We start from the raw sequence: 13,982 nt of genomic DNA on the forward strand, positions 1-13,982 counted from the left end.
CAACCTTATTTATTTTAAAATGTTAAACAGAAAAGAGATGATAGGAGACTCTTGTGCTTTATTTATTTATTTTTGATATAGAAACAAAAATGCATTCCAGGAAGCACAAGGCAGAACTCTGAGGAAAGAACAATTATTACAAGTAAATGGTCTTTCAGATACCCAGGGTGACTTTCAAGGACTGCATGTTGGGTCACTTTAGAAAGTTCCAAAGCGATTGCCTGGCACTGAAGCTTCAACAGGACTGTTCTGAATCTCCAATTCATGTCTTTCTCAACCTATTTATTCTAAGAATTAAGCATATGATTAAGGGGGGGGGGCACAGCCAGCTTTTAAACCATTACATGCCTAGACTCTTTTAAAGAAAATAACAGGGAGAAGACCAGAGAAGAAATATTACCATTGGCCACCACTCTGCAGGCAGCGGGGTACTGCCAACTGCTTGCTGTTAGCAAATACCAATAGCATCCCAATCCACAGGTTAGGAAATCCTGTATTATAAGGAAGTGCTTTGCTTTGCTACCTCTGGGTTGCTACAGTGCAGATCTACAAATAGTAATAGACATTTACAAAACATAACTTTGTAAATTGCTCTCTACCAGACAAGTAACAAGGTAACAATTCAGTGATTGTAAGTCACATCCCAAGGAAACAGTGACTTTCTCTATGTAAGTAGAGATCGGGAGAGCAGGACCAGGAACCCTGTGCTTCATAAGCTGAGTACATTTACTTTGCTTTAACTCAGCTTAGCAAATTTATTCCTGTATAAGTGTTGGCTTTTGTTTTAATGTCACAAAGTTAGTTTTTTGTGAATATTTTCATATACTGAAAACATCATATAATGTATAACATTTGGTAAGATACATCAATCAATAGCAATTTTTCAAACCCAGTCATTAGGAAGATATTATTTTTACAGAGTTCACCAGACCTTCTAAAATTAGAAATGTAAGGGTCACTATGACAGAGCAATGTGCTTAACATTGTTAAAGTAACACATTTTAAACTGCCCAGGAGCTGGATAAAATGCAATTTTGATTCATCTTGAGTTGCTTCCATTTAAGTAATATCAGAAGACAGCCAGACATGACCACTGGCCACTTTACTTCCCTGGCACTGAAAACAGAACTATTGAATGCATGTATATGCCAAAGAACACGAGATATAATCAATTTTAAAACCTGCTGAAATTAGTTCATAATATTAAGACAAATTCTCCATTTTGTCTTAATATGCTTGTTGGGTGCAGGTTACCCTTCTGAGGCCTCAGCCAGTGCCACAGAATCATTTCAGACATTCTTTTACGTGTTCTCAAAGAAGGCAGATGCATTACTTGTTGAATTTACTTAAGAAAGAACTGTTAGTATTAAATTCACAATCTCACCCACTGGATATAATCTTCACTAATTAAATCCTTCAAGTAACTACTGTTCTGTTTTAATTTGAAAGTCAGTAAAATGTCGACTTATTTTATCTTCTGTATGTCAGTGTTGGCCAGATCCCCTTAGGTCAGAGAACCTAACCGCTGATAGGGAAAAACTCTATTAGAGGAAGTGGAACACTAAATATCTGGACCTAAAAGAGAGAATGATTCTCTTGTCCTAGCGTAGATGGAAACTGAAGCAGTTTAACCTTACTTAGTTTTTCAGAAGGTCGAGGGCATGAACTTTTATTTTTTGTCGACAGTAAAAAGAAAAACAAATCTTGTACCTGAAAGGGTTTACTACATGAAAAGTGCATGTACACTTAGTACGGATTACTAACCACCACTGATGATGCTGCGCAGTGGCTGTACACAGACAGCAAACCTTTGGTGTATCATCTAAATGTACTCCTTATGTTACATAGTTAACAGGAGGGTCCGTTCTTACAAGAAAGTTAGAAATTTCAGTGAAAATAGGGCCTTTTACCTACATCTAAAATATTTAAACATCTTCCTGAACTCTTGTTCAACTCGGCAGGTATGTTCAGAAAAAATAATTCGGATTCAGTACTTTATGAACATTTTATGCAAAGTTTTTCTTTTGGTCTTGAAATGGGAATAGGTCGTTACAGGGAGAGAACAATTTGTACTCCCCAAACTACATAATACATCACGACGGACATGTTCTCAATTTAAAGTTGGCATTTCTGGGACCCGGGAGTGTGGCCTTCTATAAAAGAGAGTGCTCACAAGATGACCCGAGGGAAAAATCTGGTTATAGTTAAAGTTTGAAGTCTAGAGTAAAAGCTTGCTAAGTTAAGGGGGAGTAAAAATGGGCAGCAGTGGCCGCGCTGCAGCGGGCGGTAGGACCGCGCAGACGCCTCTTGGGTAGCAGCGCCCGGGCTCGGCCGGGCGGGTGGAAGCGGGGGACCGTGGGGCTCGGGGCGCTCTCAGCCTCGCGGGCCGCCAACCCCGGCGCGAAGCCCCGGCTCAGCCCGCAGAAAATGCGGCCGCCGAGTCCATATTGCTTTGACAGTTGCACTCATCTAGAAATAATGCAAAACGCTATTTAGACGAACACAGGACGACCCTGTGCTGGAAGAGAGCAATCTCAAGGGGGCCCCAGGCTGCGGGGCGGCGGGCGGCGGCGAGCTCACAGCTCCTCGTGCTTGATCCGGTGGGAGCGCCGCGTCAGGGCGGGCTTCTGGGAGCCGCTCCTGGCCTCCGAGGCTTCCGCGAAGAACTTGAAGATGGACGGGAAGCTCTTCCAGGAAGTTAGCTCGTGGCGGTCAGTGCCTGCGGAGACACACGCGGGATTACAAGGTGTCTCTCGGGGTGTAGCCACCCGCAGGCGGCAGGAGCCCCGCCCTCCCGGGGAGCGCCCGGCCACCGGCGAGCTCACCCGCCAGCCCAGGGACCCGGGTTCCGCCCGTCCACGCCTCCCCGCGGGGGCCAGGACTCGCCCGCAGGGCCCCTGGGGGGAGCGGCCAGGAGCGCCCTGGCCACCGGCGCTCCGGGCCAATCGAGTAGCTCGGCGGTAGGGCCACTCCCTCTCCCGCCTACAAACCACCCACTTCACCGGGCACGGGATTGGTTTCCCCCGGCGTGCAGGATCCCGGAGTCTACCACACCCAGTCCAGAGTGCCCCAGAGTCTTGGCTCCCAGGCTCAGTGTGTGTGTGTGGGGGGGGGGGGGCGAAGGGGGATTTGGAGAGGAGGGGGAAATCGTTCTCTTTCTGGCTCGTCACAGTCTCTGATGCTGGACACGACTGCTTCAGCGAGGTCACCGGGACCAAATCACTGTAGATATTTAATGCAAGGACATTTTCAAAAGAAGACCAGGGGCCTTGAAAGTATCCTAGGCGGGCCACACGCTTTACACTTTACAGAATTTAGGAGGAGAGAGCTAGAAAAGCCAGACAAAAAAAGTGTTTCAAAGCGGAACCACTGAAAGCATTTTTGTCCCCTATTCAGTCGGGGTGTTCAGAGGAGCTGTAGCTTTTCATTTACCAGGTTATTTTACTACAGCTTCTGTCTTTGACTTGGGTTGAACATTATACACTATTTTTAGAATCAAATGGAACCTTTAGTTTTACAAAAACAGCAAGTAACATGTATGCATGGAAATATACGAATAACCCAGGCTTTAAAAAACTATTTTTGATAGGATAAATAATTCAATCAATAACTTCATAACAGATTTTTAATTAAACATAATTATAAATACTCCCCTCCTATAGAAATTATGAGTGGTTAGCTTGGAAACAGTTAGAATCTCATCCTCGATCACTTATTTATGCAGATACTGCTCAAATGTCTCCGAATTCAGGGCCTCTGATACTTTAACATTGTTAATGACAATTCTTTAGTCTGTAATAGTAGGTCATTGCTATGGTTACTCTACAATGGTGCAACACTTTGCCTTCCCCCTTCAGCTATTCGCTGAGACCTGGTAACCACATTTGTTGCCTAGCAACAGCTTTGTGACAGTATCACAATCTGGGAATTCTAACAATAAAGATGCTGTGGCTGCACTGGCTGGCCAGTTTGTGCACGTGACTCAACTGAGGAAAGTGTCCTTACTGAAGACTCCTCTCTTCACAGGATGGCTTCACCTCCCTCTTCGCTGGCCTTATGAACCTGTACTTGGAACTAAAATCCAATATTGAAGTCCCACTCTGGAAATATATCCACATCACTGTATTCAGACTGAAAAATGAGGTCATTTCTTATATGCTTGCACATTTTTGGCAAAATTCAATTTCTTCAGTGGGAGGCATTGATGAGAATAGGTTTTACTGGTAAATCCTCAAGGGTCTGAATGAATTCTGATAATTTCTAATAGAATTTTTAGGGGGAAAAGTCTGACTTCATCAGTATGTGTGTAAAATTACTAGATTTTTTTAAAGGCTATTTATTTGTTGTGTACAGCTCTTGAAATATTGGTAGGTATTCTCATATATTAATATTGTTAAGTATAGATTGATATCGCCACTGAGATTAAATTTTGAATTGTGCAAGTGCTACATTTGATCTTAGCCACCATGTGGTTGCTGGGAATTGAACTCGTGACCTCGGAAAGAGCAGCCAGTGCTCTTAACCTCTGGGCCATTTCTTCAGCCCAAATTACTAGATTTTTTTTTAAAACACAAGGAATATGCTGATTATTTTATTTATTTTTACTGTTAGTCAAATTATGCCCATCAAGGATTCCTTTGGATTTGGAGGTAGTTACAGTATCAAAACACAAGTGAACAGTTCTACACACCCTTAAACACGCTGTTTCAAATAAATGCCACGTGCATTTCTGGAAGGAGGCTCTGTCTCTGGGCAGGTTTATGAAAAGTTTGTCTTTTTCTGCAGTTTCTCTGCCATCCACTTTTAATTTAGTAATAACTATTAAATAGCACTCATGAGGACAGAGTCTTTCATCTGTATTCCCTCTTTTTGAAGGACCATCCTCAGATGCATATGGCAACAGCTCTTTGCACACACGCTAAGTCTGTGTGCAAGCTTTAACTCTTGTCTTTCCCTCTTCCTAACTGTCTACTCACATTTAGCATTTCTCCATAATGATCTGTTACAACTAACAGTGTTGCCCAGGAGAGAATTCTCCCACAGTTCCTCTTGCTCCTTGAAAACCAATCCAATCTAGAGGGACTTGGGAGTTAAGGTCTCAAGCAGTTTTAGCCCCCTGCCCTTCTCCCTAGCGACGATCTTTCTGAGGGCTGGACCTTGAAGATAAAAATCCCTGAAGAATTCTTTTTGGTTTCAGCTCATGGTAACTCCCTGCTTCAGTAGTCCTGGTCTGTGGAGACAGCGAGCAATGTGCAGGTGCTCTCAATGTCTACCCTTGGGAATAGATGGGATGACAGATCTTTCTGCTTTCACCAGGAGGGAGGATTACTAGGAAAGAAAGTAGACTGCCAACTGAGTCACCTACTTTAGGTAACTGAGTAAAAGCAGGGAGGGCGGATGTTTTTTCTAAAGTAAGAAATGGTAAATGCATATTTTTATCTTTATAAAAACCTTCCTTTTGGGCTGGCGAGACGGTCCAGCAGGTAGAAGTGTTTGCCACTAAGCCCAACAACCTGGGTTCAATCCCCAGGATCCACATGGCACAAAGATGGAAATAATCCCAGGAATTGTCTTCTGACCTCCGTATGTGTGCCATGGTGCATGCACGCACACACACACACACACACACACACACACACACACACACACACATTGAAGAGTAATATAAAAATCATAAAAATTTGATAGACTCCATCCTTATAAGAGTCACAGGCAATTAACGGTTGCTGAAATAAGGGAGTCTGGCTTCCTTGGGGACAGCCCCTTGACAGGCTATTCAATCCATGTGGACTGCCTCTCTGCCATGTGCAGCAGGAAATGGACTACACATGCACACATGCATGCACACACAGACGCATGCACGCACAGACGCATGCACGCACAGACACATGCACGCACAGACGCATGCATGCACAGACGCATGCACGCACATAACACTACTAAGGAGGAGGTCAGTAATTAGAGGAGAGGTTATCATGGAAGGAGTTGGAGCTGGCAGAGGATAGGTGGAAATGTTGTGAAAAATGTATGAAATTCTCAAAAACTTTTTTAATTAAAAAATTCTTAAGATTTGGAAGTGATCTTTGTGCATGTGTTCATGTGTGTGCTTGAGTGCTCGTGTGTGTGTATGTGTGTGTGAACTTTACCAAGTAGCATAGGCTGGCTGCTTACTGAGCTCTGTTGATCTGCCTGTCTCATTCTGCCTTCCCAGTGCTGGGACTCCAAGCATCTACTACCACACCCGAATTTCTTCTATGTGCTTTCTGAAGATTGAACTCAGGTCTATGAAAGGCAAGCATGTTACTAATGGAGCCATTCCCCATCACTGGAAGTGAATCTTTAACATTTAAAAAGTAGCATCTGGAAGATGCACAATTACATGTCAGTCTTGGTTTGCATACTTTTTTTTGAGATAAGGTTTCTCTGTAGCTTTGAAGCTGACCTGGAACTAGCTCTTGTAGACCAGGCCTTGAACTCACAAGAGATCCGCCATCTCTGCTTCCCAGGTGCTGGGATTAAAGGCGTGAACCACCACCACCCGGCAACATGCACACTTTCTTCTTCTTTTTTTAAAAAATTATTTATTTATTATATATACAGTGTTCTGTCTGCATGCCAGAAGAAGGAACCAGATCAAATTACAGATGGTTGTGAGCCATTTGGTTGCTGGGAATTGAACTTAGGACCTCTGGAAGAGCAGCCAGTGCTCTTAACCTCTGAGCCATTGTTTCAGCCCCCCCCCTTTCAATATATGTTTGGACATCATTTAAAACAGTTCAGTGGGGCTGGAGAGGTGGATCAGTAATTAAGATCACATGTTGCTCTTGCAGAGGACTCAGGTTCATTTCCCAGCACTCACATGGTGGACAACAATCATCTGTAACTGCAGCTATAGAGTATACAATACCCTATTCTGGCTTTGTGGGCGCTGTACTGCACAGTCATAAATGTAGGCAAAGCAACAGCACATATAATAAAACTAAAATAAATCTTAAAAAATTTCAGGGACAAAGTTCCATTGAAAATATTGACAAATTATTAAGAGAATCCGCACACAACAGTGCTCAAAGAATGTTCACTTAAAATATTTATTTTTAAATTTGGGTATTTTGTGTTTGTGTGGATATGGAGTGCATGCTTTTGAAGGCTGGAGGTTTCAGGTCCCTGGAGTTAGGACTGGAGTTACAACCAGTTGTGAGCCGCCTGTCCTGAATAGCTTTATGTCAACTTGATACAAGTTGTAGTCACCTGAGAGGAGGGAGCCTCAATTAAGAAATGCCTCCCCAAGATTGGGCTGCAAGCCCGTAGAGGATTTCTTAATTAGTGATTGATGTTGGAGGGCCTGGTTCATTGTGGGCTGGTGGCCCTGGGTTCTTTAGGAAAGCAGAACCAGCGAACCATAAGAAGCAAGTCAGTGAGCAGCTCCTCTCCATGGCAACTGCCCTACTTGAATTCCTATCCTGATTTCTTTGATTTCTTTCAGCAAACAGTGCTGTGGAAGCATAAGCCAAACAAACCCTTTCATCCAGCACTGATAACCCTAGCTGAGAAACCACGTGAAGCGGTGCTGGGAACTGAAGTCAGGTCCTCTGGAAGATGCAGCATTGCTTTCTTTAACCATCATGCCATCTTCCTAGCTCTATAAATAAGGTAGCACTGAGCATGGCGTTCTCACAAAGGAGGAGAGAAGGCAACACTGTTCTGTCTTCTGTCTTCTCCACCTCACTCTTTCCAAGGGTAAGCAACCCAAGTGTCCCTTACAAGTCAGCTGTGACATTTAGTGTTAACTGTCCACGTGACAAAACCTGGACTCACCGGAGTGCTGGCCTCTGGATGTAATCCTCGGGGATTATCGTAACTGCATTAATCTAGGTGAGAAGACCCACGCCTCGTGGGTGGCACTAGGCCCTGGCTGGGGTCCAGAATTTGTAACAGGAGAGGGAGCTGAGCAACCTGTAGTCAGTGCATGAGCAGTTGCTTCAGGTTCCTAATCTCTTGACTTCCCCAACCTAATGGGCGGTACTGCTGATTTTTGAGCCAAAACACCCTCTTTCCTTCATCGAGTTGCTTTTATTAGGGTGTTTTATTACAGCAACAGGAAAAGAAACTAAGACGTCAGCCTTGTCTAGATCCTTGTTCAATGATCTTATGGCTTATTATGTTTGTTAGTAGAGACGGTGTACACAGTGGCAAAACATCTATAAATACTTATTTATCTAAAAAATATTGGTATGGGGCTGAAAAGATGGCTTCAAAGTTAAGAACACAGGCTGCTCTTCCAGAGGTCCTGAGTTCAATTCCCAGCCTCCACACCAGGAAGCTCACAACCTGCAATTCCAACTCCGGGGTATCTCACGCCTCTGGCTTTTATGGGCGACTGAACTCATGTGCACATATATTCCCTTCCATACACATAACTAAAAATATGAAAAACTCTTTAAAAAGTAAGTGTGAATGGCTTTTGTATGTATTTTCGTGATGTGATTGGCCCCGGGGCTTCTGAATGCTGAGCGAGCATGCACTCCGCGGCTGAGTACATATCCAGCCCAGCAAGAGTGTCTTCATGGAAACCTGTGCAACTTACACACCAACAAATTCTATCAAAATGGGAAAGTGTCTGAAAGCAGTCAGACAAGTGACACACACAAACATGCACACACACAGTCTGTGTGACTTGCTAGATAGGAAGTTTACTGACAAATCATATGTAATGAAAAGAGAGTGAAAACATAATTGTGGAGAAACATTACCAAAAATACAATTCAAAAGAATTTCTTGGTTTGAGTCACTGTTTTCATTATTACTAGTCACTTTTTCTTACATGGCCCATGACCATGGTCATGGAATAATTTTAGCACTGCATGTATAACATGCTAGGTTAAGGTGAGTGTAGGGAATATCACTGTTCACAAAGTCACCTCTGAATACGACAGAGTATTCTTATATTCAGAGAGAAATCTCTTACCATGTGCCCCTATTTTATCTCTTTTCTTGTCCACAAGAATGTTTTTTAAAAGCAAAAGATAATGAATAAACATTATAATTTACTATGAAAAAGGAGAGAAGAAAATATGAGTATATGATAAATGGTAAAAGGGCAACATGTTTATGATACTTTCAAAGTGGCATGGTTTGATTTTAAAAATTGATCTTTAACAAGAAAAAGAAGTATGCACAATTAGGAAGCAATAGAGACCCTGTCAATACAACTATGTTGATAATAACAGGTAAGGGAATTCTTGAGAAAATCTCATATATAAAAAATCAAGAGTCTGTAATACGTATTAGTGAGCCCCTATGGGATTAACCGATGAATTTATGAGCTCGCCAACAGTTATTTTCAGAATGTTATAAAGAATCAGAAAACAAGGTGCTTCCTAAAAAGAGAGCAAACCACTAAAATTTGTTTTAAAATGAATGCTGGAGTTTCTAAAGAGAATATAATTAAAAAATACAAGCTCATATCTGAACAGGGAACAGCTGCCGAGGAAGCCCTGCGAGCTCAAAATGGCAAAGTGGGAGTCTGCCACACGGAGGTGGTGTGGAGAGCAAGGGTACTGATTAGGGCTGTGTGAGGGCAGTGCCAGCTGCAGCTGTGAACAGAGGCACAGCTGGTTCCACTGCGAGCGTGTGTGCGGAGACCCTAAACATGAGATGTCAGGTTTGACCTAAGAGAAGATAATACGGAATGTAGAAACTGCAGATATATGCAGCTCCTGGGGAAGCCTGTCCTTTGTTTGCTTAGCAACTTTCTGTCAAACAGCTCTTAGCTCTGGTGGAATGTAAGAAGGAAAGGAGACCCATGGAGGCAACCCTGGGAAGGAAACTCATTCTTGATGCCAGTAGAGTCTTTAGTAGCTACATGGCTCTCACATGAACCCCAGGGCAAACTGTCCTAATCAGCCTCAAAAATAATAAAAAAATAAATAAGATAAAATAGATATATTTTTATTACTTTGATTATCTATTGAACCTACACAGCTGGTATACAGTTGCTTTCTTTCTTCCTTTTTTTCTTTTTCAGTTTTGAGATGGGGTTTGGCTGTGTAGGTCTGGCTATCCTGGAACTCCTTTTGAAGACTAGGCTGGCCTGAAACTCACAGACATCCACAGACATACCTCTGCCTCCCAAGTGCTGAGATTAAAGTGTGCACCACTATGCCTGTCCTGCCTTCTTTGGTTTTAACATTTGTTTAATCATATGTTACTTAAGACTTGGTATCTAAAAATACACCAACTTCCTCTAAAATTGAAATTTAAGAGTGGGCAAAAGGGACTTGGAGGGATGGCTGAGAAGTTAAGAGAATGAGCTGTTCTTTCAGAGGATCCAGGTTTAGTTCCCAGCATCCACAGAGCAGCTCACAACCATTTGTAACTCCAGTTTCAAGGGATCTGAAGCCCTCTTCTGGTCTTTGCTGAAACTGCACACACATGGTGCACATACAGGCAAAAAACCCCAGCACATTACATAATTATATATTATATATTAAACATATAATATATAATTATATGCTCACATATATTAATATAGCTATATGACTATATATGTTTAATATAGGTATATTGAAAGAATGAAAGAAAAGTTCACTTTCCTGTTGCCATTTTTTCTTTGGTATTTTAGATGATTTTAAATATTATTTAAACATAATTTTATTGCGTATGTTTGATGTCTATAATATACACAGGGCAAAATGGTCACTCCAGAAGAACAAATTAACCTGTCACCTCAAACAATTATTTTCTTTCATGATAAGAACAGCTATAAGCATTTTTCTTCCCTAACTCACCCTGCTCACGCTGTACAGCAGGCACCTAGACTTGCCCTTGCTCTGCATATACTCCCTTGGATTCTCTAGACTGCATCAACTCCTGTCCTCCTCTCTTCCTCACCCATCTTAATTCTCAATTCTCTATCTCCCTACATCATTTTTGACACAACATCTCTCTATGCAGCCTGGCCTGGAATGTAAATCTATGTGTAAATCAGGGTGGCCTCATCTTCTTGAGCGCTGGGATTAAAGGTGTTTACCTCTACACCTGGCTTTTTAAAGAATCCACATGTAAGTTTTCTCTATGTCTGCCTCCCCTCTCCCCTTAGCACCTGGAGGTCTATCCAGAGTGTGGCAAATTCCTATTAAAATTCCAATGGCACTTTCCATGGAAATAGAAAAAAAAAACCTTAAAATTTATACAGAACTATAAAACCTCACTAGCCAAAGCAATACTGAGAAAAAAAAAAACAATAAAGAAGGGATGATACTTCATGACTTAAAACTGTGTTAGGAAGCTGCAGTAATCAAAATAGTATAAAACAGTCAGCCAGTGCAGAGAGCCTGGAAACCAAACCTGCTAACTTTTCACAAGGACACTCAGAGGATACAATGAAGAAAGGAGAATATCTTCACCAAATGGGGCTGAGGAAAATGCCATTCCACAAGAGTGAAATTGGCATAAAATTTCACACATAAAAAATGTGGCATAAAAAACACACATAAAATACACATGCACACACCACACACACACAGAGAGAGAGAGAGAGAGAGAGAGAGAGAGAGAACGAAGTACAGTTTTCTCTTTTAGAAACAAAACTATGATCGGGCATCTCTTGGGTATATTCCCAAGAGTGGTATTGCTGGGTCCAGGGGTAGGTTGACCCCGAATTTCCTGAGAAATTGCCACATTGCTTTCCAAAGTGGTTGCACAAGTTTGCATTCCCACCAGCAATGGATGAGTGTACCCCTTTCTCCACAACCTCTCCAGCAAAGGCTATCATTGGTGTTTTTAATTTTAGCCATTCTGACAGGTGTAAGATGGTATCTTAAAGTTGTCTTGATTTGCATTTCCCTGATCGCTAAAAAAGTTGAGCATGACCTTAAGTGTCTTTTGACCATTTGAACTTCTTCTGTTGAGAATTCTCTGTTCAGCTCAGTGCCCCATTTTATAATTGGGTTGATTGATTAGCATTTTACAGTCTAGTTTCTTGAGTTCTTTATATATTTTGTAGATCAGACCTTTGTCAGTTGCGGGGTTGGTGAAGATCTTCTCCCAGTCAGTGGGTTGCCTTTTTGTCTTAGTGACAGTGTCCTTTGCTTTACAAAAGCTTCTCAGTCTCAGGAGGTCCCATTTATTCAATGTTGCCCTTAATGTCTGTGCTGCTGGGGTTATACGTAGGAAGTGGTCTCCTGTGCCCATGTGTTGTAGAGTACTTCCCACTTTCTCTTCTATCAGGCTCAGTGTGTTCAGACTGATATTGAGGTCTTTAATCCATTTGGACTTGAATTTTGTGCATGGAGATAGATATGGATCTATTTTCATTCTTCTACAGATTGACATCCAGTTTTGCCAGCACAATTTGTTGAAGATGCTCTCTTTTTTCCATTGTATACTTTTAGCTCCTTTATCGAAAATCAGGTGTTCATAGGTTTGTGGGTTAAGTCAGGGTCTTCTATTCGATTCCATTGGTCGACTTCTCTGTTTTTATGCCAATACCAAGCTGTTTTCAATACTGTAGCTCTCTAAAGAAAACTATGCACTGGCTTAGTTGTCTAAATATTTACTGGTCCTCAGCTGTATAGACCACATGATAGGATAGATTTTGTGGGCATAAGATTTCTCCCAGAGTCCCGGACTTTAGTTCATTCACACATGTGTTTGCTGTACCCTATGTTCTATTTCTTGGGTCTGGGGGTGCCGTGCATATATATGAGCTCTCTTCTTGAAGCGTGCTTGCTATTAGGAGATAAAGACAATGTAAAGTAGCCACGGAAAACACTGCCTTCAGCGTGTGAGAAGCACTGCGACAAGATACTCGGGAGGCAGAGACAGGCGGATCTCTGTGAGTTCGAGACCAGCCTGGTCTACAAGAGCTAGTTCCAGGACAGGCTCCAAAACCACAGAGAAACCCTGTCTCGAAAAACAAAAAAAACAAACAAAAAAAAAAGATACAATATAGAATGCTAGGAGACAGAAGGGCAGGCCGGGTGTGGAGGGAGAAGTGGCCGTAAATTACAGCTGAGGAGAGGAGGATTTTTAACAGAGCCCTGGCTTGTAAGGGAGCATCATGAAGGTCTTGGGCAGAGCTCTGTATGCAGAGTTTGAGAGGAACAAGAATGTAACCCCAAAAATAAAACACTGTCTCGGTTAAGCAGTCCTTGGTAGTGATGGAAACACCAAAGGGCTGATGATGGATTAAAGCCTACAACATCAGTAGGGCACATCCCTGGTGCACCAGTGAGGCCACATTCCTCTTACTCCGTGCAGCACTCCACCTGCTGGGTGGTACCATCTATGTTCAAGGCAAGACCCTTAGAGATGTCCACACTGACATACTCTCAAGATTTACTGGTACTGAGCACACGTACTCTTTCCAAAAACGAAAAAAAGAAAGAAAAGGTTGTAAAAGCAAGAAAAGGCTGCAAAAGTTAAAACCAGTAGCTCCATCTTTGGTATCCACTGCAAGTGATATGACCCCAAGGATCTGTGCAGGCTGCTGCTATGGGCTATCCTCTTGTGGTTAACATGTCCCCTGCTCATTATGTGAGGATTTCCTGTGGCAGATGCCCCTGGTTTTGTCCTTTCTAACTCCCTGGGGTCTCCATTGCATTCTAGGTATGACCTGCTTAGAAACTATCTGAAGGAGTTCTCATCCTGCCACACCATCTGGGCACTCTAGGTTTCTTTTGAAATCTAGATAAAAATCCTCAGTAAATTTGTAGGTCTTGCTTGCATTCTGTATGACTGTAAAATCAGCATCACACGGGCAATGCCAAGGCTGTCCACCAGTGTAAGTAGTAAAAGACTTAGCAGCCTGCAGGTGGCTGGGTGGTAGGTGGGAAGGTTTCCCCAGGTGGCCTTGTGTGAGCAGGGGCTCGGAGCTCTCTTAAAACTGTCTTTCAAATGAACTAAAACTCTATACCTTTGAACTTGTGATGGGGGGACGGAGGCCAGTTCCTGAGATGCCTGTCTTTTCCTATTGTCCCAAA

The 13,982-nt window shown here is 42.5% G+C and overlaps 1 protein-coding gene across 4 annotated transcripts in view; it reads right to left on the minus strand.

Moving 5' to 3' along the window:
• Nucleotides 1-1,379: 1,379 nt before the first annotated feature.
• Fam172a (family with sequence similarity 172 member A) overlaps nucleotides 1,380-13,982 on the minus strand; it is a 420,557-nt gene continuing 407,954 nt past the window's right edge. For all 4 annotated transcript variants that reach the window (XM_026783728.1, XM_026783727.1, XM_013349680.2 and 1 more), the window contains one exon: nucleotides 1,380-2,719. In XM_026783728.1, the coding sequence (XP_026639529.1) occupies nucleotides 2,577-2,719 (143 nt within the window). In that variant the 3' untranslated portion in view covers nucleotides 1,380-2,576. The remainder of the gene's footprint in view (nucleotides 2,720-13,982) is intronic.

The sequence above is a fragment of the Microtus ochrogaster genome, chromosome 19, assembly GCF_000317375.1.
Source record: "Microtus ochrogaster isolate Prairie Vole_2 chromosome 19, MicOch1.0, whole genome shotgun sequence".
In the NCBI taxonomy this organism is placed as follows: Eukaryota; Metazoa; Chordata; class Mammalia; order Rodentia; family Cricetidae; genus Microtus; species Microtus ochrogaster.